The 24,801-nt window shown below is 41.9% G+C and overlaps 1 protein-coding gene across 4 annotated transcripts; it reads right to left on the bottom strand.

Moving 5' to 3' along the window:
* Positions 1-4,158: 4,158 nt before the first annotated feature.
* Positions 4,159-24,308, bottom strand: LOC138808260 (PRAME family member 20-like). Of its 4 annotated transcripts, none has more exons than XM_069994238.1 (5): positions 24,102-24,308; positions 11,156-11,304; positions 8,101-8,400; positions 6,894-7,508; positions 4,159-4,820 (listed from the first exon to the last, which is right to left on the bottom strand). In XM_069994238.1, the coding sequence occupies exons 3-5, from the start codon at positions 8,394-8,396 to the stop codon at positions 4,268-4,270; spliced, it is 1,464 nt and encodes a 487-aa protein (XP_069850339.1). In that variant the 5' UTR covers positions 8,397-8,400; positions 11,156-11,304; positions 24,102-24,308; the 3' UTR covers positions 4,159-4,267. The 4 variants fall into 4 exon arrangements, with proteins under 4 accessions (XP_069850339.1, XP_069850340.1, XP_069850342.1 ...); XM_069994239.1 differs by having other exon boundaries at positions 11,218-11,304; XM_069994241.1 differs by lacking the exon at positions 24,102-24,308 and adding an exon at positions 23,607-23,721.
* Between the last annotated feature and the right edge of the window lie 493 nt (positions 24,309-24,801).

Here is a 24,801-nt window from a genome sequence, read left to right as displayed (position 1 = left end):
CTTGAGCTAATCGAGTAAGAGGGTATCAGGTAATAGGGATCATTCCAGACTCCCATCAAATGATCTTTCCATCACAGCATTGCCTGAGGAAAGGCCTCTCTCTCCCACTGGTGCCGCACAGCAGTGAAGCCATCCCCTGAGACATTAAAAAAATTTAAAACAAAAATGGATAGAAAGATAATTTCCTCTTTTTATTTTTTGAATTTGATTTTTAAAAGTAGTATGGGCTCCCTCTACAGTGACCTGTCCTATGGATTATGGGGTAAGAGTAATATGTAGTTGTGAGCAAAATGTTTTAAAGGCTTGAGGTTCTGCATGTAAAGCTGCTGTTATCAGGGGCCCTGTGAAAAACCCAAGCCCTGTCTGTTTGGGTTTGCAACAGGCAGGTCAGAGTCTAACCTTCCTTTCCCTTGTGGTCCCAGACCTGACATCCGATCATACCCTTGATTAAGCATTTGTTGAGTAACACCTGGGCTGGGCCTGTAAATATAAGCACCCATCTGAGCTAGCACATCACAGATTTACTGGAAGATTGGGCAAGAGAAAGGGTGAAAGATGCCCAAATGACCATCCTTGGTTAACCACTGCAGCATGGCAGGAATTTTGAGAGTAACTTTTGATATGCTATACCCTGCAGCAGGGTGAGGCTATTCTCTTTTGGCCAAAACGGGGGTGGGAGGGGGGGTTGGGGGGGGAGGTGGGCAGTGTCGGCCAGATAGAACAGAAACATCAGCTCCACTGTCAATTAAGCTTGTAAAAAGCTTCCCGTCTATGTATAGTTCTAACTCTGGTTGTTCTTGTCCAGTTCTCTGAAGCCAAAAGGCCTTATCTGCAGAGTCAAAGTCTCTATTTCCTTGGTTAGGTTAAAGAGACTCATTAGGATGGTGAATGAAAGGAAGTAAAATCAACTAGCAATGGGAGTATGAGCAGGGACAAGCAAAGTTCCTTTCTCCAGCCCAGCCATGATTTTAATCTCTCCTGTGTAATTATTATCAATGACACCCAGGTAGGCAATCAGTCCTTTCATGGTCCAGCTGGACCTGCTCAACACTAACCCTACTGTCCCAGGTGTCAAATGCCCCCCCAGACCCCCGTGGGGACGGCGACTGGAGGAAGATTGCCCTCCAGATAGGTCCTCTTTGCTGTTTTCAAATCTAGACCAGCGCTCCCAACCACCCCCTTCTTGAGCGAGCTGACTCAGCACAGGTTGGCCGTGTTGGCAAGGACTCCCTGTAAGGAAGGGGATACCCCAGGGTTCTCTTGTGGGGGGCCCATGAGGGGCTGGTCCCTCATCCTGTTTCCCTGCAGAGGCTTGCCATCCTGGTCCGTTCTAGAGCGACATTCATTTGCCAAATGTTACCCCCTCTGGCACCAGGGACAGATACCTGGGGGGTTGGCCTTATGGCCTTTTGGCTGCATTTTGAAGGCGTGCCTTTGCAAAGTGCTCTCTTTGGCCACATCGGAAGCACCCCTTTTAGCAGGGCCATTCCCTATTCCCTTTCCAGTCCAGATCTGCTTATGATCCAGATGGTGAGGTGGGACTCCTGCAGTGCCCCATATCGAGCGGTGGAAGTCTTGATTTCTTTCAATTCCTTAAAATTTAAAATATCATACTGCCAGTTGCCTCCTTCTTGTAAGACAGGACAAAGTTGGAAATCCCCAGTATCCTGCCCCTGTTCCTTAGCAGTCAATATAGCCATTTGGACTGCATGCATAAGTGGAGGAGTCTGAATTAAGAGAAGGTGGTAATTGCCTTCCTCCTTTATCACAGGGAAGATGGCTCTCAGAGGGCTGGGCATGGGGCTGGGTAAGGGGGAGGCAGTGGTGCGGGAGGACCTTTGTTTTCTTTAAAGAGAGTGTTGAAAAACTGACACAGACTTTCAGTGCCGACACTCCCACACTTGAATGGACCACCCTCTACCTCCTCATCTGATACATAGAGGAGGGTCTCAGACAGGGATTTATAGAAACAATTTCAATCCAGTGATTGGGATCAAGACTCTCTTGAATCATGTTCCAAACAGAAAATGTTTTTTTTTTGGGGGGGGGAACAGCATGTTTTCCACTCAAGCTTCCTGCTAGAAGGGGATAGGGGAAAGATTTAGAGGAAGGGGCCAGTGCCCACCACCACAAGGGATGATCATTCTAGTAACTTAGAAAAGACCAAACTGCAAAATTCAAAGTATGGCTTCTACTGGATGCATACTGCTTTTGTTATTATGTAAAGTACAAACAACTCCCCAAATCATAAGTTAAATCCTCCTAGGTTTGGGGTGGGGGGTTATATATAGTTAAGTGCAGTTAAGAATTGGAGAAGTATTTGAATTTTCAACACAGCAAGGAACAGTATGTTAACCTCCTGGTCTCTTGTTTGTATATTATGCTTCCTTTGTCAGGAGTGTTAGTTTGCCCAGGATCAGGCATTCAAGCATCTGCACAAACTCCTATAAAGACTTTCTTTTAAATGGAAATATTGACCAGCAGAATAGTGCAGTGGAAGCATGCTGGCCCATAAGCAAAAATATTCATTTTATTAACTTTGAATACAGTAGTACAAAGAGGTTGCGAATAAACATGTCAATTTTTTGTTGGATGCTTGATCAGAAAAACTCCTTTTTTCCCACCTGCATCACCAGTGGCGGCCCTCTCCTGGCCTCTGGCCCTGCCCCAGTCTGAAACCATGCCATTTACTTTCCAGTCAAGGGCAGGGGCTTGTCAGTTTTAGCTCTAACTGTGACCTTTACAAAAGTACTTGTCAGAGTTAGGGATGTAGTTCAGGGATAGAATGCTTGCTTAGTATGTGCAATATACAAACAAAACAACCCTAAACTCAACTAATGTATTTGTTACCTAGCAGGCACTTAGCAAGTTCTTGTAACAACAACAACTAAAAAAAGGATAATGTGACAAACACTAAACTTGCATGCTTCGGAGGTAACTGTGCCTCTGTGTGTGACACACAGAAGACAGGAATACCATATTGCCATGGTTATGTCCCAAGCAGAATCTCCTCTAGCATTGTGTAGGAATGCTGGGAGAAAGCTAGTGGGGCATTATGAAATCCTGGAGCCAGGAATCTAGAGGAGGTGAGCCGGCTATAAGACAGCCCTTGAAAGCAGGAGAGCTCCTAGCCTTGGCAGAGTGACTTCCTGACCATCTTTGCTTTGGGCATGGGTGGGTGCAGAATGCTGAACGACCCAATGAGGACAGGAAATGAAGGGTAATAAGTAGGCTAGCAAGACAGACTGATAATCCATTCCTCTGCACCTTATTTTTGGGAATAGCTGTACAACCCACCTGCTTGGTAAACCTCTTGCATGGAGTGGCCATTACCTGCCTCTCTCTGGTCCTGCAGGTTCATTTCATCTAGACATTTCTGCACAACTACTGCATGATATCTCAGTCACTCATCATTTCTCCTGTCTCTCCCTTGTGCCATCATCTTAATCTACCCATCTGGTGCTAGGGATCTGGACCATGAGCCTCCAACCACATGTTGTGAATCTGCCTCTCAGACCTCTGACTCAGGCTTAGGCCACAGCTTGGCCACTATGCTTGCCCACCTTTATCAGGGATCCTGAATCCATGTATCTTCAACAGAAGCTCATCCCTGATGTCCCCTATCCAGAGACACAGTCTCTGATTGCTTAATCACCCTTGGTCCTTTCTCTGATGATTGCCCTGTTGCAGGGTTCCCCTTAATGTTTGTATGAGCAAGCTGGGATTCCTGTATGCTATGTCTGAGGACATCAGACTCTTGTCACCCACACTCCGTGATGGCCCAGTTAACTGGTGATGTGATTGGTGCCAAGTGCTGGGTGTAGCTTTTTCCAGTGTCCCAGCAGCTCAGATTTTTCTATACACAGGCGATGGCCTACTATTAGGAAATCCAGCTAAAGCTCCACTTCATTCTATCCAGAAGTGAAAGCTAGAAAAGAGAAATGGAGTGAGCGGTCATTCCAGAAGAATGGACCTGAATTCAGGGAGTGCCCAGGGATGGAGGGCAAAGAGTCCGACAGTTTAGTCTCAACAGTCAATACTAGAGCAACTTTGATAACATGTCTGAACTGGAAGAACGCTTGAAAGGGAGACTTTGGGCTGAGGAAGAGGAATGAGGTAGAAAAGAGGAAGAAAACACTGGGAGTTCTGGTGGGAGGTTCTTTTATGTTCCCTGCAAACCACATGCTCCAGACAGGATGGTCTGTGGCCATGGGTGTTTTCAGCTTCCCTCTGTAACTACAATCTCCAGATCCTATTCTTGCCCCCCTCAGTCCAGCTGCACCAGCCTCACAGGCAAGGGTGAGGGCAGTGGGGGGTTCCACTGCATGTCTGCCCGCTGCACAGTCTGTAGTAGCTTCTGCATCTCAGCCTGAACCTGGCACAGCTTGCCTTTGTTGACAGGGCCCCATGAGAGGCCATGGAGGTACACACAGCATTCAATGGGGATAGGGTAGAGAACCCGCTTCAGCTCCATCAGCCCTGCTGTATGCTCGAGCAGGCTCAGAAGGCCGGCTTTAGAAATGGGGTTGTCAGATAGGCCTAGGGAGCTGAGCTGGGAGCAGCAGCACAGGGCTGGAAGAATGGCACTGAGGTGTGTGTCCTTTAGCCGGCAGTGATTCAAGTCCAGGTGCTGCAGGGTGCCTGAGATCTTCCCCAGCAGGGTGTCTAAGGGCCCAGGGACCATGTAGGACAGATTGTTGCCACTCAGATCCAGCTTCTTCAGGGAGGTGGCATGAAGGCTCTGGGACAAGTAGTTGATGTCAGTGTCCAGAAGCGTGCAAGAGCGAATCTCCAGGGCATGCAGCGGGGCCTGTAGGCAGCTGAGAAGAAAAGTTGCACTGATTCAGGGGAAGGCCAGGCCCTTCACTGTGGACATTTGATTTGCCTATGGAGGAATCTAGTCTTAATGCTGCTTTCTCATCTACAGAGACATTTATCAGCAAGTTGATGGCTTATGGCCTAGCTCTGCCTCAACATACCCACTGAGTCCTCTATCAACACCACTGCTGTGATTTGGATCTTAAATGTCTCTCAGAAGCCCATCTATGAGAGACCTGTACCAGTTTGTGGTACTACTGGGAGGTGGTGTAACTATGAGGGGGTGTGGCCTAGTGTCAGGAAGTTTGGTCTTTGGGGATGGCCTCTTAAAGGAGACCTTGGATGCTGGCTCATTCCTCAGTCTCTGCTTCCTGAATGTCATGAAGTAATATTTCTACTCCCACACTACAGTTCTAAAAGCAATAGGCCAACAACCATAGACTGAACCTCTGAAACTGTGAGCTCAAATTAATCTTTCTTCCTTTGATTATCTCAAGTATTTTGTCATAGTGATGGAAAACCTAACATACTCTCCAATTCTATATTTCTCTTTGGTGAATGGGACACCCACATTGTATACATTCAAGATGACTGCTCAGGGGAGCCATTTGGAAAGAACTTGCTTGATAATATGGAATCTATAGGATGAAGCTACTAATACTCAGGCTTGGCTTTGGAGAAGCTGCCATTCAGGCTTGCATTTAATCAGCCTCAATTTCCCAAATGCCCCACCAGGAAGTTTCTAGGAAATAAGACATTGTGTGAGAGGCATGTCTTACGTGTACTCTGCACAGCCTCTTCACTTGCCTGTGTAGAAGCAGGCACTCTAATAGGATAGCTCTGACTTGTCTTTCTCAAGGCCTAGCACAGCATAGAGACATACCTAAAGACAACTGTGCAGTAGGTAAACGTATTCCTGAACAAAACCCACAGGAGGTTATTATTGTTTTGGTTTAAACCCTTGTCCTAGGCTCCAGGTAGGCACAACCAATACAGAATGGAGTTGCTGGTGCTAAGTGCCACATAATTGAGTTGAATTTTGAAATGGGTCAGTTTCTTTTTAATGGATTCACAGCAGTTAATCAGAAGGGACTCAGATTTTCCTGAACATGTGCAATAAAGAAGGCCCCCTCCTCTTCTCCCTTTGTCTGTCTCTTTTGGTCATTCATGGGGCTTCAACTCAGGGCCTGGGCACTGTCCTTGAGATTGTTTTGCTTAGGTCTAGAGCTCTACCACTTTGAGCCATGGCTCTACTTCTGGTTTTCTGGTGGTTAATTGGAGATGAGAGTCTCACAGCCTTTTCTGCTCAAGCTGACTTTAAACCTTAAATCTTGGCCTCCTGGGTAGCTAGGATTAAAGAAGCCCTCTCTTAAGGGGGAAAAAAACCCTAAAGACCAGCAATCTGAATGGATATGGGAGGGCATAACTATAATTCTAACATTCAGGAGGTTGAGGCAAGAGGATAAAGAGCTGGAGGAGGCCAGCCTGCTACATAGTGAGACCTGGTCTCAACAACAGCATCCTCACCAACAACCTCAAATTCCTAATCCTTTTTTGTTTTCTTCTTTCTCCTTTCTTTAGCTTTTTTTTTTTTTTTTTTAATCGGTCATGGGGCCTAAACTCTGGGCCTGGGCACTGTCCCTCAGCTCTTCAGCTCAAGGTTAGTGCTCTACTACTTGAGCCATAGCACCACTTCTGGCCTTTCCTGTTTGTGGTGCTGAGGAATTGAACCCAGGGCCTCATGCATGAGAGGCAAGCACTCTACCATTGAGCCACCTTCCCAGCCCTCTTTAGCACTTTTGTGCTTGTTCAACTTATTGGAAATCTTGTTCTAGTTTACAGATTTCTATTTAAACAATTTGTGAATCAATTACAATTTAAGCTAAATTTTGTTGTATTTTTTTTAACAATATGAATCTTTCCCACCCAGTCACCAGCCGCATCCAACCATATATAGGTTTTCAGGCTGCACCCTGGAAGTCCATGAGAATGGACTCACTTCCTGTTATGCTCCCTGCCCTGACTTGACTTGGGGGCTATCCTGGGAACATGGATATCTAGAGGCTTCTGCCCACCTGAGTACTTGCTGTAAGTTGCCTGAAAGATAGGAATAAGACAAGTGGAGCTTCCGGAGGTGGCTCAGCTTGCTGAGCTGGGAGAGGAAGTAGCTGGAGGAGCCCTCACCATCTGGAGAAAAGGACCAGTGGTAATAGGCCAGCTTGAGGCTGTGCAGGGTGCAGATCCTCCCCAGCTGTGTGGCAAATAGTCTCTGCTCAGATAGTGCCCGGAACCAGTCGAATACCTCCAGCTCCTGGATGAAGTTCAGCTCCAGCGCCTTGAGGATCCCTATCAGGCTGTTGAAAGGCATTTCCTCAATATGCAGCTTCCTACAGCAGAGGCGCAGAAACCCACCACTCTGTTCCACTTTTGTTAGGAGGCTTGAAAGAAATGTGTCTAATTTGAAGGGTCCTCGTAAGAAAAGATCAATGTGTAGTTCCACTGGTTCCCATGGCTGCTTTGGTCCTTTTCTTACATCTTCTCCTGGCTTGCGCCTGGCCATGGCCTGGGGTATCTGTGCCTTGACTGTTGATGGTAACCAAAATGGAAACTTGGCTAAGGCCTCAGAAACCCCTTTTCTCTGGACCTGTTCAAAGTCCAGAGTCAAATCCAGCACCCTCAGTTCCGACCTCCTGTGGTGGGGTGGGGGAAAGGGATGTGATGAGATGCTGACATTTTGGGAAGCCAGCTTAGCCCCTATTCCTCCCTAAACCTGTACCATGATCCTTAGAAGATGAGAAGCCTACTCTTCAATGCCTTTTAGCTGCAACATCAAACACTTAACCCAGAAACTCACAGATTGTGTGTGTGTGTGTGTGTGTGTGTGTGTGTGTGTGTGTGTGCACGCGCGTGTGCGTGCGCGTGTGCGTGCTCGTCCTGGGACTTGAACTCAGGGTCTGAATGCTGTCCTTGAGCTTTTGTGCTCAAGGCTAGAGCTTTACCACTTTGAGTCACAGCTCAATTTCTGGCTTTTTTTGGTAGTTACTTGGAGATAAAGTCACGCAGATTTTCTTGCCTGGGCTGACTTTGAACCACAATCTTCAGATCTCAGCCTCTTGGGTAGCTAGGATTATAGGCGTGAGCCATTTGTGCTTGGCACACACACACACACACACAACACAACACACACACACACACACCCATTAACCCATAGATTTTAACATTCCATTCCCCATAACCAGCTATCACTATCAGTTTACCTTTCTCTAACTCTGTGCCCCTTACCTGAGACAGGTCCTGTGGGTAGGGAAGGCCTCCAGCCCATCCAGCACAGCCTGCACACTTTCTTGGTTGGGCCACTGCACTATCAGAGAGCCTAGCCGGAGAAAGGGGAAGGGCCAGGCTTGTACCAAGGCCGTCAGAGCCTTTTTGTGCCCCTTGGCAAAAGCGGCAGTGAATAGTGGTGGGAAGAGGTCCACTGTGAACTCTTCCAGTGAAGGTATAGCTGAGGCTTCATTGCTTAGTAGGCTGTGGGCTGCAAGCTCCAAAAGCTTGGGTATAGCTTGGTTGCTCATCTCCATGAACCTAGTGTAGAAAGGATACAGAGTCTCAGAAGACCTATTTCTCAGCACCCATCGCAGGCCAGCACAGAAGACACAAGACTTTCATATGCATCACAGGGAAGTGTAGTCCCATCCCATCCCTCTCTCTAGTCGACCCAGGCTGAAGAGCTGGGCTTGGTGTACTGAGGGGGTGTTCTAGATCTGTCCAATGTGGGAGCCACTACCCACATATGGTTATTAAGCACTTGAAATGTGGCTAGGATGACTAAGGGATTAATTTTACATTTTATTTAACTTCAGTTAATTTAAATAGCTGCATGTGGCTAGATGCAGTCTAGAATCTATGGAAGTCTGAAATAAGAAATATTCACATTCTCACAAATGATGTAATCTATTCTTAGGGTGTTATAGCCTTGGCAACTATACTAGGCAAGAACAATACAAGGAATAACAATCATTAGGCCATCTAATTTTCAAGGCTAGATGCCAAATGTCTAAATAGTGAAATACTGGCAAATTAAAGCAATAAATATAATAAAAAGACTAAAAATCTGTGTGTCAGTGGCTCAAGAGGCTACTACTTAGGAGACTGAGATCTGAGGATTGTTGTTTGAAGCTAGCCTGGTGAGCAATGGCCATGAGACTCTTATCTCTAACTACAAAAAGCCAGAAGTGAAGCTGTGGCTCAAGAGATAAGAGTGCTATCCTTGAACACAATAGCTCAGGGACAGTGCCCAGAGTTCAAGCCCTAGGACTGGCAAAAAAAAAAAAAAGTAATTAAATGCAACTGACAACATGAATGCAAGGATGGTTAATTTTAGAATACCTTCTCTGCAGTAGATTTTAAGATCCTCATGTGAAAGATAACTTTTCTATACCTGAGGAAAAGAATACCCTTATTCATGAAGATACAAGATTGTCAAGTAGACCTGAACACACAGTCCTGGCTGTTTCCCTCAGTTCAATACACTTAGTTTATACTCCTCTTTTGTCTTATTGTCTCTCTCAAGATTATCAAACCTCTTCATCAAACCTAGCATAAAAGTATTCAAGTTTAATCACTTCTTTGTATTTTTTTTGGTTATTGTTGATGGGGCTTGTTTCTCTAGACCTGGGCACTGTCCCTGAGCTTTTTCACTCAAGACTAGCACTCTACCCCTTTGAACCACAGCTCCACTTCCAGTTTTCTGGTGGTTAATTGACAACAAGAGTCTCACAGACTTTTCCTGCCGGGGCTGGCTTCAAACAACGATCCTCATATCTCAGCCTCTTGAGTGGCTAAGATTATAGACATGAGCCACAAGCACCTGGCTATTTCTTTGGATTTTTATTTCTTTAAAAGGCTCCTCTTTCAGGAGCTGGGAAGGTGGCTTAGTGGTAGAGTGCTTGCCTTGCATGCATGAGGCCCTGGGTTCGATTCCTCAGCACCACATAAGCAAAAAGAAAAAAGCCGGAAGTGGCACTGTGGCTCAAGTGGTAGAGCGCTAGCCTTGAGCTGAAGAGCTGAGGGACAGCGCCCAGGCCCAGAGTTCAGGCCCCAGGACCGGACCAAATAAATAAATAAATAAATAAAAGGCTCCTCTGTCATGTAATATTTATGTTAATTTTTTGTTAGAGAGGTCTTAATGACTCTAAGATGTTTTTCCCCCTACAACTTAGACTAACATAAATGTTGTTGTTGCTACTGTTCAATAAACTGTCCTGTCTTACAAAAAGAAAGCTCAAGCACTGGATTAGAAAAAAAGATCAAATACTGGAAAAGAAAACAAAACTGCCAACAGGTGCAGATCATATGATACTTTAATAGAAAATGAAAGACAACCATAGAAAATCTTAAAGAAAAATAAGAGTTTATCAAAGTTATTGGATATAAAAGTAATATACACCCACATTCATGATGTTCCTATATTAATGTGACAATAACTTGAAAAAATGTAATTATCATCATCATAAGGTTCCAATCATAAGTACACCCCAAACTTGCTCCATAGTAAGACCCTGCCTCAAAAACCCAAGAAGGGGGAGATGTAGCTAAGTGCAAGAGTGCTTGCCAGCCAGGTACCAGTGGCGCACCCCTGTAATCCTAGCTACTCAAGAGGCTGAGATCTGAGGATTGCTGTTCAAAGCCAGCCTGTGCAGGAAAATCTGTGAGACTCTTATCTCAATTAACCACCAGAAAACCAGAAGTGGCACTGTGGCTCAAAGTGGTAGAATACTAGTTTTGAGTGAAAGAGTTTAGGGAAAGTGAATAGGCCCTGAGTTCAAGCCCTATGACAGACTAAGAGAAAAAAAAGAGTGCTTGCCTATCATGTTCAAGGCCCAGGGTTCAATCCCCAGTACTGCAGAAAAAAAGGGGGCTCTGATATGGCTCAAGCAGAAGAATGCTTGCCTAAAAAGCATGAGCACAAGCCCTAGTACTGTAACAATAAAAAAGAATAGGAGGGTTGAGAGAGAAAAAAAGCTGGGAGAAAATGAGGGAGGAGGTGACTGTTCAAAAAGAAATGTATTCATTATCTGACGTATGTAACTGTAAACCCTCTGTACATCACCTTTATAATAAAAAAGAATATCAAAATTTAAACATAATAGAATAAAATAAAAAGAAACACATCTAAATAGGTTGAAAGGGTGGATATTGAAAAGATACAAATATTACTATAGTCAGGACATTTTGGATAATCTATCTAAACAATTATAGCTTTAGCTATACAATTTAAAAAATTTTTTTAAAAAAAAGAACAACCAAAAGAAGAATACTCAGGAGATATTAATCTTACCAGATACGTTACACAAATTGATATAATTTCCCCTCTCCTCCCCTAAGAGCTCTGCTATGAACTTGCAGCAGCAATTCTTCAGCTCTGTCTCCTCCTGACAAATGTCAGATAGATGGTTATGGGAAAGATGGGTCTGTCAGATGCACCACCTAGGAAAGAAAACAAAACAGAGCAAAGACAAAGACAAAAGATATTGAAAAAGCTGACATCCATGAAGGTAAGGCCCATACTGACTTCTGAGATGTTAACTGCTGACATAGCTATAGACTTACAAGTGAGACTAGTTGGTGCTAAAGGTGGACTATTGTGTTTTAGGCTAGGGGAATGGCTCCAGTTATAGAGTGCCTACCTAGCAAATGGGAGGTCCTGAGTTTAAAACCAAGTACTACCAAAAAGGGAAAGAAAAAGATGATCTTATGGTCAACAGATAAATGCAAAGATGCCTCATAGAACTCTTAGAGAGATACAAATCAAGACCACGAGACACCACTGTGCAACTCATTAGAATTAGTATTATTAAAAAAAATCAGAAGCCTGGCGCTGGTGGCTCATGCCTGTAATCCTAGCTACTCAGGAATCTGAGATCTGAGGATCACGGTTCAAAGCCAGTCTGGGCAGGAAAGTCCGTGACACTCTTACCTCCAAGAAACCACTAGAAAACCGGAAGTGGCGCTGTGGCTCAAGTGGTAGAGCGCTAGCCTTGAGCTGAAGAGTGCAGGGACAGCACCCAATCCCAGAGTTCAAGCCTCACGACAGACAAAAAATAAAAATTAAAAAAATCAGAAAAGGTATTGGTGAAGATATGGAATAACTGGAATTTCTCCACAGGCAAAGTAAAATGATGGTACTGCCATGAAAAATGGTGGGATGTTTTCTCAAAAGATTACAAATAGAGCCAGGTGCTCTAAAAAAGCCACAAGTGGCTCAAATGAGTTCTAGCCTTGAGCAAAAAAAAAAGCTTAGGGACAGTACCCAGGCCCTTAGTTAAAGCCCCACTACTGGTATACACACATACATACAAAAGTAAGTACTACTTCAATAGTTTATGAATAATTGCTGTACCCAGGTGCTGCTGGCTTATAATCATAGCTACTTAGGGGTCTGGGATCTGAGGATGGCGGCTTCAAGCCAACCCAGACTGCAAAGTCTGTGGGACTCTTAGCTCCAAATAACCACTAAAAAGCCAGAAGTGGATTTGTGGCTCAAGTGGTAGAATACTAGCCTTGGGCCATGAGTTCAAGCCTTAAGATCAGCACACACACACACACACACACACACACACACACACACACCACACACACACACACACACACACACACACACACACACACACACAGAGTAATACTAGCTATCATTTAGTGATGAGTTACTATACATCAGACACTGGACTGAGGAAAGAGACATGACTCAGTACATTGAATTTTCAGAGCAGCTCTCTGAGTTTAGTACTTTTCACAAGGGAAAACCAATGTACAGTGTTAACAATTTGGTAACTCTCATTTCTACCTGCATGACTCAGCAAATGATTCCTCACTTGTAAATGGGGCTAAGATACTAAAAATACTACAGACCTTGTAAATTATGTGTGCAAGAAACTGGAGGCATGGTAGCACACCAGCCATGAGCAGAAAAGCAAAGTGAGAAGTGAGGCCCTGAGTGCAAGCCCCAGTACTGGCAACACCAAAAAATGATATGTGAAGATTAAATAAAAGAGCAGCAAACTGATACTGTCTTCAATTCCATTTTTTCTTTTTTTTGTCTTGTCACATTTTCTGTGATCTTCACTGTGTCTGGAAAGCTTCTGACTTGCCTACGTACAATTTTTCAAAAACAAAAACAAAAAAAACAGAAAAGGGGCCCCATGTCTTCCCACAGTCTGTCCAGACCCCTAAGGCCAAATGGAGATATAAACTAGCCAGTTGAAAGGAACCTATGAGCACGAATAAATGTGCTGCTGTATGGTGGATCGTGAAAAGCTCAAAAATGTTTTACAGGCCTCTCTCTTTCCCTCCCTCTCCCTCCCTACACCTCTCTTTCCTTCCCTCCCTTTTCCTCCCTCTCCCTTCCTACTCCCTCCCTCTCCTCTTTCCCTCCCTCCCACCCCCTCTCTCCCCCGTCTCTTTCTCCCTCTCCCTCTCCTTCTCCTCCCCCCTCTCTCTCAGCCACTCTCCCTCCCCCTCTTTTGGTCTTGGGGCTTGAACTCAGAGCCTGGGTGCTGTCCCTGAGCTTTTGTTCTCAGGGCTAGTACTCTACCATTTGAGTCACAGATCCAGTTCTAGTTTTCTGATGATTAATTGGAGATAAGAGTCTCACAGACTTTCCTGCATGTTCTGGCTTGTGATCTTCATAGCTCAGTCTCCTTAGTAACTAGGACTATAGGCATGAACCACCAGTGCCCCTGGCCTCCCAGAGCTTTTTTTTTTTGCTCAAGGCTAACACTCTACCACTTGAGCCACTTCTGTAATTTTTTTTTTGTCAGCTGTGGGGCTTGAACTCTGGCCCTGGGCACTGTCCCTCAGCTCTTCAGCTCAAGGTTAGTGCTCTACCAGTTGAGCCATAGTGCTACTTCCAGTTTTCTGAGTTGTTTATTGGAGATAAGGGTCTCATGGATGTTCCTGCCTGGGCTGACTTTGAACCGTGATCTTCAGATCTCAGCCAACTAGGATTACAGGCATGAGCCACCAGTGCCCATCTGTAATTTTTTTTGTAGTGGTTAATTGCAGATAAGAATTTCATAAGCCAAGCACCGGTGGCTCACGCCTATAATCCTAGCTACTCAGGAGGCTGAGATCTGAGGATCATGGTTCAAAGCCAGACTGGGCAGGAAAGTCTGAGACTCTTATCTCCAATGAACTGCCAGAAAATGGGAAGTGGCACTGTGGCTCAAATGGTAGAACACTCGCCTTGAGCTAAAGAGTATAGGGACAGCGCCCAGGCCCAGAGTTCAAGCCCCATGACCCACCAAAAAAAAAAAATTTCATAGGTGTTCCTGCCCAGGCTGGCTTCAAACAGCAATCCTCAGATCTCAGCTTCCTCAGTAGCTAAGATTACAGGTGTGAACCACTGGAACCCAGTGTTTTACATTTTTGTTTTTACATTTGTTTGGAATGGCACATATTAATACATATGTTATAAGTGTCAGTATTTGGAATCTAGCTTTCAACAGTTGTTGTTTAAAAATTAGGTTCAGTCAATAGACAAAGAATTATTTGGAGAATAAAGGAAAGAGTGACATTGTTCAAAAGGCTCATTACCTGAATCATGTCATGGTAACCCCTCTGTATATACCTTTACAATAAAAAAAGAATTATTTGGGCCCTTGGAGATTATTAAAATGAATCAAGGTAAACAAAACCATCAATTTTTAAATAGTACTGTAAATTATGTATGTGTAGAGATATTCTATGTTAAATTATTCTGTCTTAAATAACATGAGATAATCAATCTTTAAAAATAAAAGCTTTGAGTAGTTGATGCAATCCACAATTGCTATTCCCCCAAAGAAGTTATTATTATTGTTATTATTATTATTTACAATTTTGGAGGTTCCAGTTCCTAATAATTGCCCATATTACTTTTGGGCCAATGGCAAGGCAGGAGCACATGAAAGAGCAATATTGCTTACCTTATCATGAACCAGGGAGCCAAAAAGAGTAAGAAAGTCACTGGGGCTTTATAATCCCCTTCAAGGGCATAACCCCCTACCCCAATAACCTAAAGATATCCCATTAGGCCCCATCTTTTAAAGGTTCTTCTACTGCTAAATCATGTTATTTTGGGGATAAATCTTTTTTTTGTTGTTGTTGTTGTTGTTGGTCATGGGGCTTGAACTCTGGGCCTGAGCACTGTCCCTCAGCTCTTCAGCTCAAGGCTAGTGCTCTGCTACTTGAGCCACAGCGCCACTTCTGGTTTTCTAGTGATTAATTGGAGATAAGAGTATCCTGGCCTTTCCTGCCTGGGCTGGCTTTGAACTGCAATCCTCAGATCTCAGCCTCCTGAGTAGCTAGGATTACAGGTGTGAGCCACTGGCTCCTGGCGTGGGGATAAATCTTTTAAATATATGGGGAACTTATAGTTTTTGGGGGGCCAGTTTTGGGGCTTGAACTCAGGGCTTGGTGGCTGTCCCTGAACTCTTTTAGCTCAAGGCTAGTGCTCTACCACTTTGAGCCACAGCTCTACTTCTGGTTTTTGAATAGTTAATTGGAGATAAGAGTCTCACAGACTTTCCTGCCTGGGCTGGTTTCGAACCAAGGTCCTCAGATCTCAGCCTCCTGAGTAGCTAGGATTACAGGCATAAAGCCACCCACACCTGGCTAAGTGTTTTTTTTTCACCTATTTCTTGTTGTATTTTTCTTGTCTCAATATCACTGTGTTCCTGTTTCTACTTATTTCTTCATAGCATACAACCAACTTAATTATATTGAACTCGATTTACTTAAAATGTTATTTTTAATCAGCAGAGAGAGAAATATTTAGCGAGTCGGGGGGAGAGATCTGGTGCCGAGGACTTAATCTTAAGCCTTGCTAAGCACATTCTATACCACTGGGCTATATTATCAGCCAAATTATAAGTAAATAAAGCATAGTCACACTTCTAAAGTGAAAACAAAATGTAGACACCCATACCTTAAAAATGGAGGCAGATCAGACCCAGATGTTATATTCTACCATAGGGTTTTGGCTAAATGGGTGAGAATTTTGGAACAAACATAGTTTCACATTTGAATTAGTTATACTACTTACTGGATGGATGACAGTGCATATTTTACCTCATCTATAAAATGAAGGCATTAATAGAAGCTACCTCGGGGTTAGGTTTTTTTGTTTTTTTGTTGTTGTTGCTGGGCCTGAACTCTGGGCCTGGACATTATCCCTTAGATCTTTAGCTCAAGGCTAGCGCTATACCACTTGAGCCACAGTGACACTTCCAGCGTTTTCTGCTTATGTGGTGCTGAGGAATCAAACCCAGGGTCTCATGCATGCAACGTAAGCACTCTACCACTGAGCCACCTTCTCAGCCCCAGGTTTTTTTTTTTTTTTTGGTGCTAAGGCTTGAACTCAGGAATTGGGTGCTGTTCCTGAGCTTTTTGCTGATGCCTAGTGCTCTACCACTTTGAGCCACAGCTCCACTGCAGTTTTTCAGATGGTTAATTGGAGATAAGCGTCTCAAATAGCTGGGCGCTAGTGGCTCATGCCTGTAATACTAGCTACACAGGAGGCTGAGATCTGAGAATTTCGGTTCAAAGCCAGCCCTGGCAGGAAAGTCTATGTATGAGACTCTTATCTCCAATTAGCCACCAGAGAACCAGAAGTGGCACTGTGGCTCAAAGTGTTAGAGTATTAACCTTGAGCAAAGGGACAGTGCCCAAGCCTTAAGTCCAAGCTCCAGGACTGGCACAAATGAAAAAGAAAAAGTAAAAGGTTAAGGAAAACTCTAAGAGGTCTCTGGCCTACATGTGCACATGACTTTCATCTTAGCAGTTTTTAATGAGGTTTAGGAGAATAATAGCAAAATTATAAATATTGTCTAAAGTAATATAGACATGTGTGTAAATCTTGGCTGGGTCTCTTGTTATTTGTGTGATTTTGTTTAAATTACTCAAGTTCTTCATTCTTCATGTTTTTAAGCACTTAAATGCAGTAAATAATTGTATTTGTTTTTTAGATTTACTGTAACAAAATTTGTACAAAACAGTTTTGTGCACAATATTTGGTTCATACATGTTCTTGTAACATTCTATAAATTAATGAGAATTCCAGTCTTATTTGCTTAATTTTGTTCCAGTGGCCTAGTGTCTTGAAAACTATTTTTGGAAAGTATAAATAAGTTGATATACATTGTCTCTTATATGGTAAAATAAAAATTTAAGGTAGATTGTTGATGTAGTTTAAGGACTTTAGGAAGTATAACAACATGGAAGAAAGCCTTTGAGATGAGTAGGAGTATATCAGATTCAGGGGACAGAAGCTAGTTCTGCCTGAACTGAAATACTTACAAAGAAATGGCTAAAAAGCAAAGCAAAGTCTTCTTTCCTCTTTTTGGTGGTACTGGGGTTTGAACTTGGCACTCTACCACTTGATCCATGTTCCCAATTTCAAATTATCCTTCTTGATCATGTATTTATAATGTATGAATCAGATTAATAAATATATTTTGGGATAGGAACAATAAAGAAGTAGAAAATTACATTTACAGCTATGTCGTATGGTAACAGAGACCAACTTTCCATAGAATGCCAAGTGAAATTGCAACTCAGTTCATATATGACATGACACGAAGGAATTTCCTGCTTTAAGTTGTTGATTCCCTTGGAGAACATCCTTGAGTTATCTGTAAAGGAAGCTAGTTTCTAGTTGCTATCACTAATTCAGCCTCATTCAGCAATAATTCTGAGACATATATTCCATAGACAGCTTTGGAGAATAGGGGAGTGAACATAATATACAATTTTGCTACAATGAGAAAAGATGTCATCTTCAGGGATTGGGAGCAACTGAGATTTTCAAAATATAAGAAAGAAAACTACCAAAACTGCCAAAGAAAAATAGTGGTTATATGTTGAGGCTCTGCACAGAGGTAAATTGCTTGAGTTTGCAAACTTACTCCCCAACTAATTTATTTGACATTGAGTAAACTCTTTGATTTCTCTGACCTTTAATTGTCTCATTTGTAAGATGAAAACTACTATTTTGCTATGACATAGAAATAAGTAAAATACTTCGTATACATCTCTATTTTAGTGCCTCATTCATTGAGTAAAGCCTCAATAAATCTTATTCACTATGATTATTAGTATTTTGCATCTTCACATTTTAAAAAGCATATGTTCAGCTGGGTGCCGGTGGCTCATGACTGTAATTCTAGCAACTCAGGAGGCTGAGATCTGAGGATTGCGGTTCAAATCTAGAGTGGGCAGAAAAGTCCCAGAGACTCTTATCTCCAATTAATCACTAGAAAACTGGAAGTGGTGCTGAGGCTCAAGTGGTAGAGCTCTAGCCTTAAGCTGAATGAAGAACTGAGGGACACCGCCCAGGCCCAGAGTTCAAGCCCCATGACTGACAAAAAAACAAACAAAACAAAAAGCATATGATCATTTGATGTTCGCATCTTTGCTGAAATTGCTAAAGTTGTAGCATCAGAAACCAATGCATCATAAACTTACCTGGCATTAAAATTTCTAGTTTGTTCATTTGCTTCTTGGAGATACTTTTTTTTAAAGCTTATTTTTATAGAAACATAAAAGTAGAAAAAATAGTGCAATTCATCCCAGAAGTAGTTAATGTGGCATTTCCTCAAAACTCAAACAAATTCAAAATATGTATGATCTGGCAATTCCACTTCTGGGTATATTCTGAGAAGAATTAGAAATAGGGTCTTGAAGAGCTATTTGTACCTTGATGCTAATAGCATTATTTACAATAGACAAAAAATAGAAACAATGTGAGCATCCATCCACAAATGCATATATGAACAAAATATGGCATACATTCAACATATAAAAGTCAGAAATTCTTATATATGTACCACATAGATAAACCTTAAGGATACTATGTTAAGTGAAATAAGATAGTCATAAAAATAGAAATATTATGTGATCCTCCTATGTAAGAAAATATTATAGTCTAGGTGCTGATGGCTCACACTTATAATCCTTGCTACTCAGGAGGCTGAGATTTGAGGATTGGAGTTTGAATCTAGCACAGACTGGAAAGTCCTTGATACTCTTATCTCCAATTAATCACCCAAATGGTAGAAGTAGAGCTGTGGCTCAAGTGCTAAAGTGCTAGCCTTGAGCCAACAAAGCTTAGGGACTAGGCCCAAGCCCTGAGTTTAAGCCTCAGGAACTGTACACACAGAGAGAAAAAGAAAGAAGGAAAGGAAAGAAGGAAGGAAGGACAGAAGGAAAGAAGAAAGGAAGGAAGAAAGAAAAAGGACTGGGGAAAGAGAATAGAGAATTATTGTGTAATAGGCAGTTTAAGTTTTCCAAACTAAAAAGAAGATAGAGGGTTGGGAAGGTGGCTCAGTGGTAGAGTGCTTGACTTGCATGCATGAGACTCTGGGTTCGATCCCTCAGCATCATATAAGCAGAAAAAACTGGAGCACTAGCCTTGAGCTGAAGAGCTGAGGAACAGTGTCCAGGCCCAGAGTTCAGGCCCCATGACAGACAAAAAAAGATAGAAATTACTAAAACTGGAAATGAAATGAACATTACTGACTCTAAATAAATAAAAAGGGTTATTACAAAAACTACATATCAATACATTAGACACCTAGAAAAATAAGCAATTTAAACACATGAAACTTATCATGAGTGAATCACAAATAGAAAACCTAAATGGATTTGTGAGATTGAAACAATGGTATAAAAGCTTCAAACAAAATAAGCCCAAGAGCAAATAGCTTTTCTTGTATATTGTACCAAACATTTAGTGGTAAATTCTACTGAAGATTTAAAGAATTAGGGAAAATCTTCAAGAAGATTAAGGAGGTTGAGTGCTGGTAGCTCACACATATAATACTAGCTACTCAGGAGGCTGAGATCTGAGGATTGTGGTTTAAAGCCAGCCCAAGCAGGAAAGGTCATGAGACTCTTATTTCTAGTTAACTACCAGAAAACTGGCAGTGGAACTATGGCTCAAAATGGTAGAGTGCTAGCTTTGAGCAAAAGAACTCAGGGGTAGTGTCTAGGCCTTGAATTCAAGCACCATGACCAGAAAAAAAAAGAAAGATTGAGGAGGGAACCCTTACTTATTCTGTAAAGTCAGGATTACATCGATACCAAAAGACAAAGACACCAGAGGAAAGAAAAGTACAGGACAATATCCTTCAAGAATATCAAAGTCAAAAATCATCAAAAGAATACTAGCAAATATAATTTAAAAAAACCTTTAGGATGATTGAACATTATGATCCAATGGCATCAATTCCTAGAGTGCAAGGATGATTCAACATATAAAAATCAATGAATATAATAAACCATATTAACAGATAGAAGGAAAAATATTCACATGGCTGTACACCTATTGGTGCAGAAACATCATTTGACAAAATCCAATACTCTTTATACAATTCCAACAAACTATGAATAGAAACAAATTTATTAATCTATTAAAATTTTTAAAGAAAGCTCCATAGGAATGTTATATTCAATAGTCAAAACTTCAAGACTTTTCTTAAAATCAGGATAACTATGCCTATTTGTTAATCACTGTGATCAATATAGCACTGAAAAGCCTAGCTAGTGTAGTTAGACAAATTAAAATAAAAGAGACATATATAATTAGAAAGGAAGAAGTACTATGATTTTAAACCATAGTAATACATAGTAGCCATAAATAATTCAGAAAACTAAGATAATAAATGGATTTAGCAAAACATTAGAACATAAATCAACATAAAATCAGTTGTATTTCTAGACACTACCAAATAATCATTCAAAAAGAATATTAAGATAAAATTGTTTACAATGGCATCAAAAAGAATGAAATGTGTAGGAAAAAATGTAAGCATCTATTAATTTTGGCACTGAAAACTACAAAACATAAAAAAGACAACAAAACCAAAAGATATTTTACATTCATAAGTTAGAATACCAATTATTAAGATGACACTAGTATTAGAAGTTGAATTATGCCCCCCGACCCACCAAAAAATATCTTCATTTTCTAACTTGCATTGATGATAGTGACATTATTTGGAGACACAATATTTGTAGATACATATTTACTATTCTTTGTCAAAAATCTTTAGAAAATTTTTTTGATTTGAGTGTTTTTAGGTTTTAGAATATACATTAGGCATCCCTAATCTAGAAAACTAAAATTCAAAATATGAAACTTTTTGAGTTTCATTGATTTAAAGGTTTCAGGTTTTGGGGCCTTGGAAGGTGGCTCAGTGATAGAGTGCTTGCCTTGTATGCATGAGCCCCTAGGTTCAATTCCTCAGCACCACATAAGCAGAAAAATCTGGAAGTGGCACTGTGGCTCAAGTGGTAGAGCACTAGCCTTGAGCTATGGATGGATACCACCCAGGCCCAGAGTTCAGGCCCCACGACTGACCCCAAAAAAAAAAGTTTCAGGTTTTGGTCTGGGAATGTGGCATAGTGGTAGAGTGCCTAGTATGAATGAAGTCCTGGGTTCAATTCCTCAATACCACATAAGCAGAAAAAGCCAAGTGGCTCAAGTGGTAGAGTGCTAGCCTTGAGCAAAAGAAGCTCAGGAACAGTGCCCAGGCCCTGAGTTCAGGCCCCAGGACTGGCAAAAAAAGCTTCAGAGTTTGAAGCATGTTGGATTTGGTGCTTTCAACTTTCAACTTATATAGTCCAGTTAAATTGAAGTCATACTTGATTAGAGCTGTTCTTGTAAGAAGAGTCAAATTGAGCCAAGTGCACATCATGAGACTAAGGAGGCTGACCTGGACTATGTGTCTTTTTTTGTTTTTGACGGTTGTGGGACTTGAACTCAGGGTCTGGGTGCTGTCCCTGAGCTCTTTTGCTCAAGGCTAGTACGCGGCCACTTTGAGCCACAACACCACTTCCAGTTTTCTGGTGGTTAACTGGAGATAAGAATCTCATGGACTTTCCTGCCCAGGCTGGTTTTGAATCACGATCCTCAGATCTCAGCCTCCTGAGTAGATAGGATTACAGGTGTGAGCCACCAGTGACCAGCTGGACTATGTGTCTTGTTATGATCTTGTCTCCCTATTCAACAAGAAGGAAGAAGGATGGAAGAAGAAGAAGAAGAAGTAGAAAATGTGATGAAGAAGAACAAGGAGGAATAGTCAGGTGAAGAGAAGAGGAAAAAGGAAAAGATATAAATACTAAAGTTAAATTTAGGATAGAAATAGGGCCTTAAACTTTGACTTCAAATTTGGCAGTGGATTTTTAGACATAATTCTAAAAGCACAAGCAACACAGAAAAAATAGATAAAAGGGGCTTCATCAAAATGTGTTTTTTTTTGCCTCACTAGACACTAACTCTCTAGAGAGTGAAAAACTAATCAACAGAAGGGGGAAATAATGACCCATGGCATGACAAAAAATTAATGTTCAGAATATATAAAGACTGCCTATGATTCAATAATGAAAGGCTAAGCATCTGATTATAATTTGGCCTAGGGGCTGGGAAGGTGGCTCAGTGGTAGAGCGCTTGCCTTGCATGCCTGAGGCCCTGGGTTCAATTCCCCAGCACCACATAAGCAAAAAAAAAAAAAAAAAAAAAAAAAGAAAAAAAAGAAAAAAGCCAGAAGTAGTGCTATGGCTCAAGTGGTAGAGTGCTTGCCTTGAGCTGAAGAGCTGAGGGACAGTGCCCAGGCCCAGAGTTCAGGCCTCACGACCGAACCCCCAAAAATATAATTTGGCCAAAAGACTCAGACATTTATTCAAAAGACAGAAATTCAAATGGTCAATAAGCTAATAAAAAGAGAGAAATGTAAATCAGAGCCATATGAAATATGAAACCACTTCTGTCAGAATGTCTAAAATACACCCATTAGAATAAACACAAATATGGAAATAAGATGTGTTGATATGTACTTGGGGACATGGCAGCACCAGCCATGAGTGAAAAAGCCAACCAAGAGCACAGGGCTTTGAGTTCAAGGCCCAGTATTGGTATATGCGCGCGCGTGTGCATGCACACACACACACACACACACACACACACACACACACACACACACGAAGTATTGATAAAGATGTTGAGAAGTTGTAATGCTCATTCATTGCTGGTGGGAATATGAAATGGGCAACTACTGTGGAACATTTGGTGGTTTCTGAAAACATAACATATGGAGAAACTATGTAATCCAGAAATTCTACTCCTAGGTATATGCCAAAGAATTAACAGCATGGACTCATTGAGATAATTGTATGCTCATGTTCGCCAGAATTATTCACCATGGCTAACAGGTCAAAACAATCTAAGTGACCATTCATAAATAAAAGGCAAATATGACACAGAAGACATATATGAAAAAGAACAAAGTGGATAAATAGCACAACATGGATGAGTGTTGAAAAACACAAAGTAAAAGAAGACAGAGCTGGGCACCAGTGGCTCACATCTGTAATCTTAGCTACTCAGGAGACTGAGATATGAGGGTCTTGGTTCAAAACCAGCCTGGGCAGGAAAGTCCATGAGACTCTTATCTCGAATTAACCACCAGAAAACTGGAAGTGGTGCTGTGGCTCAAGTGGTAGAGTGCTTGCCTTGAGTTGAAGAACTCAGGGATAACGCTCAGGCCCAGAGTTCAAGTCCCATGACCACCACCACCACCAACAACAACAACAAAAAGAAGACAGACACAAAGTCCACTGCATTTTAGTGTCTCAGGGCTTCTGTAAAAAGTACTAACTGGTTGTCTTACAGCAATACAGATTTATTGCCTCACAGTTTTGATGTCCAATATCTGATATCAAGATGTCAGCAGGGCCATGCTGTTTGAAGTTACCAGAGTAGGATATGTTCTAGGCCTATTACTTGGTTGTGGGTAACCTCAGGTGTCTTTTGGCTTGTTGATGGCAATCTTCTCCCAACACCTCTTCACACCATCTTACCTCTGTGAACAGCCATCTCTGGCCAAATTTCCTCTTATAATGACATCAGTCATAATGTGTTAGGGCCCACCCTAGTGACCTCACTTTAACTTGATTACTTCTCTGTTTCCAGCTAAGTTGCATTTTGATGTATATAATGAATGCTAGAGATGTGTCTATCTATTAAAGTGACAATTTTATCACAATTTAAAAATGGATTCATTTCCGTAGAAAGACTAGAGAAAGTTACCAAGAACACTGATGCAGGGAGTACTTGACTCAGTTTTATGGGGGCCAGATAAGCCCATTTGTAGAATATTTGCAGATAAAGGAACAAGCAAAAGTGGAACAAATGGAGACCCCCCACCCAGGACAGAATGTGCCATTCTGAAGGCAGAAGCATAGCTTACAAGGTCTTGGAGGAGACGATGTCAACTGTCACTCATTCTGGTCAAGCGCTGTCTTGGAGATGCCATGTGAGAAACCTAGAATGAGAAACAAGCAAAGAAAGCTTCTGTTATTGCAGATGATATCACTAACACAAGAAAATCCACAGACAAATTCTTAGAAGTGAAGGAAGGAAGAATAGCAAAGGTTTGTCTCTCAAGAAGTGGTGCAAGGTGTGGTGGGGGTAGAGAGAGGAAGAGACATATATTTAGGTGTCAGAACTGATTATGATGCAATAATCAGTAAAACAATTCCACTTAGTTACTCTGCTCTCCCCCACCCTCCCAACAGTTTTGTACCATTCCCTTGCTGCCGCTGCTTCTGCTTCTGCTTCTGCTTCTGCTTCTGCTTCTGCTTCTTCTTTCTTTCTTCTTCTTCTTCTTCTTCTTCTTCTTCTTCTTCTTCTTCTTCTTCTTCTTCTTCTTCTTCTTCTTCTTCTTCTTCTTCTTCTTCTTCTTCTTCTTCTTCTTCTTCTTCTTCTTCTTCTTCTTCTTCTTCTTCTTCTTCTTCTTCTTCTTCTTCTTCTTCTTCTTCTTCTTCTTCTTCTTCTTCTTCTTCTTCTTCTTCTTCTTCTTCTTCTTCTTCTTCTTCTTCTTCTTCTTCTTCTTCTTCTTCTTCTTCTTCTTCTTCTTCTTCTTCTTCTTCTTCTTCTTCTTCTTCTTC

The sequence above is a fragment of the Dipodomys merriami genome, unplaced genomic scaffold (assembly GCF_024711535.1).
Source record: "Dipodomys merriami isolate MVZ:Mamm:240054 unplaced genomic scaffold, mDipMer1.0.p SCAF_45, whole genome shotgun sequence".
Lineage (NCBI taxonomy): Eukaryota > Metazoa > Chordata > Mammalia > Rodentia > Heteromyidae > Dipodomys > Dipodomys merriami.
This window is presented reverse-complemented; position numbering and strand designations above follow the sequence as displayed.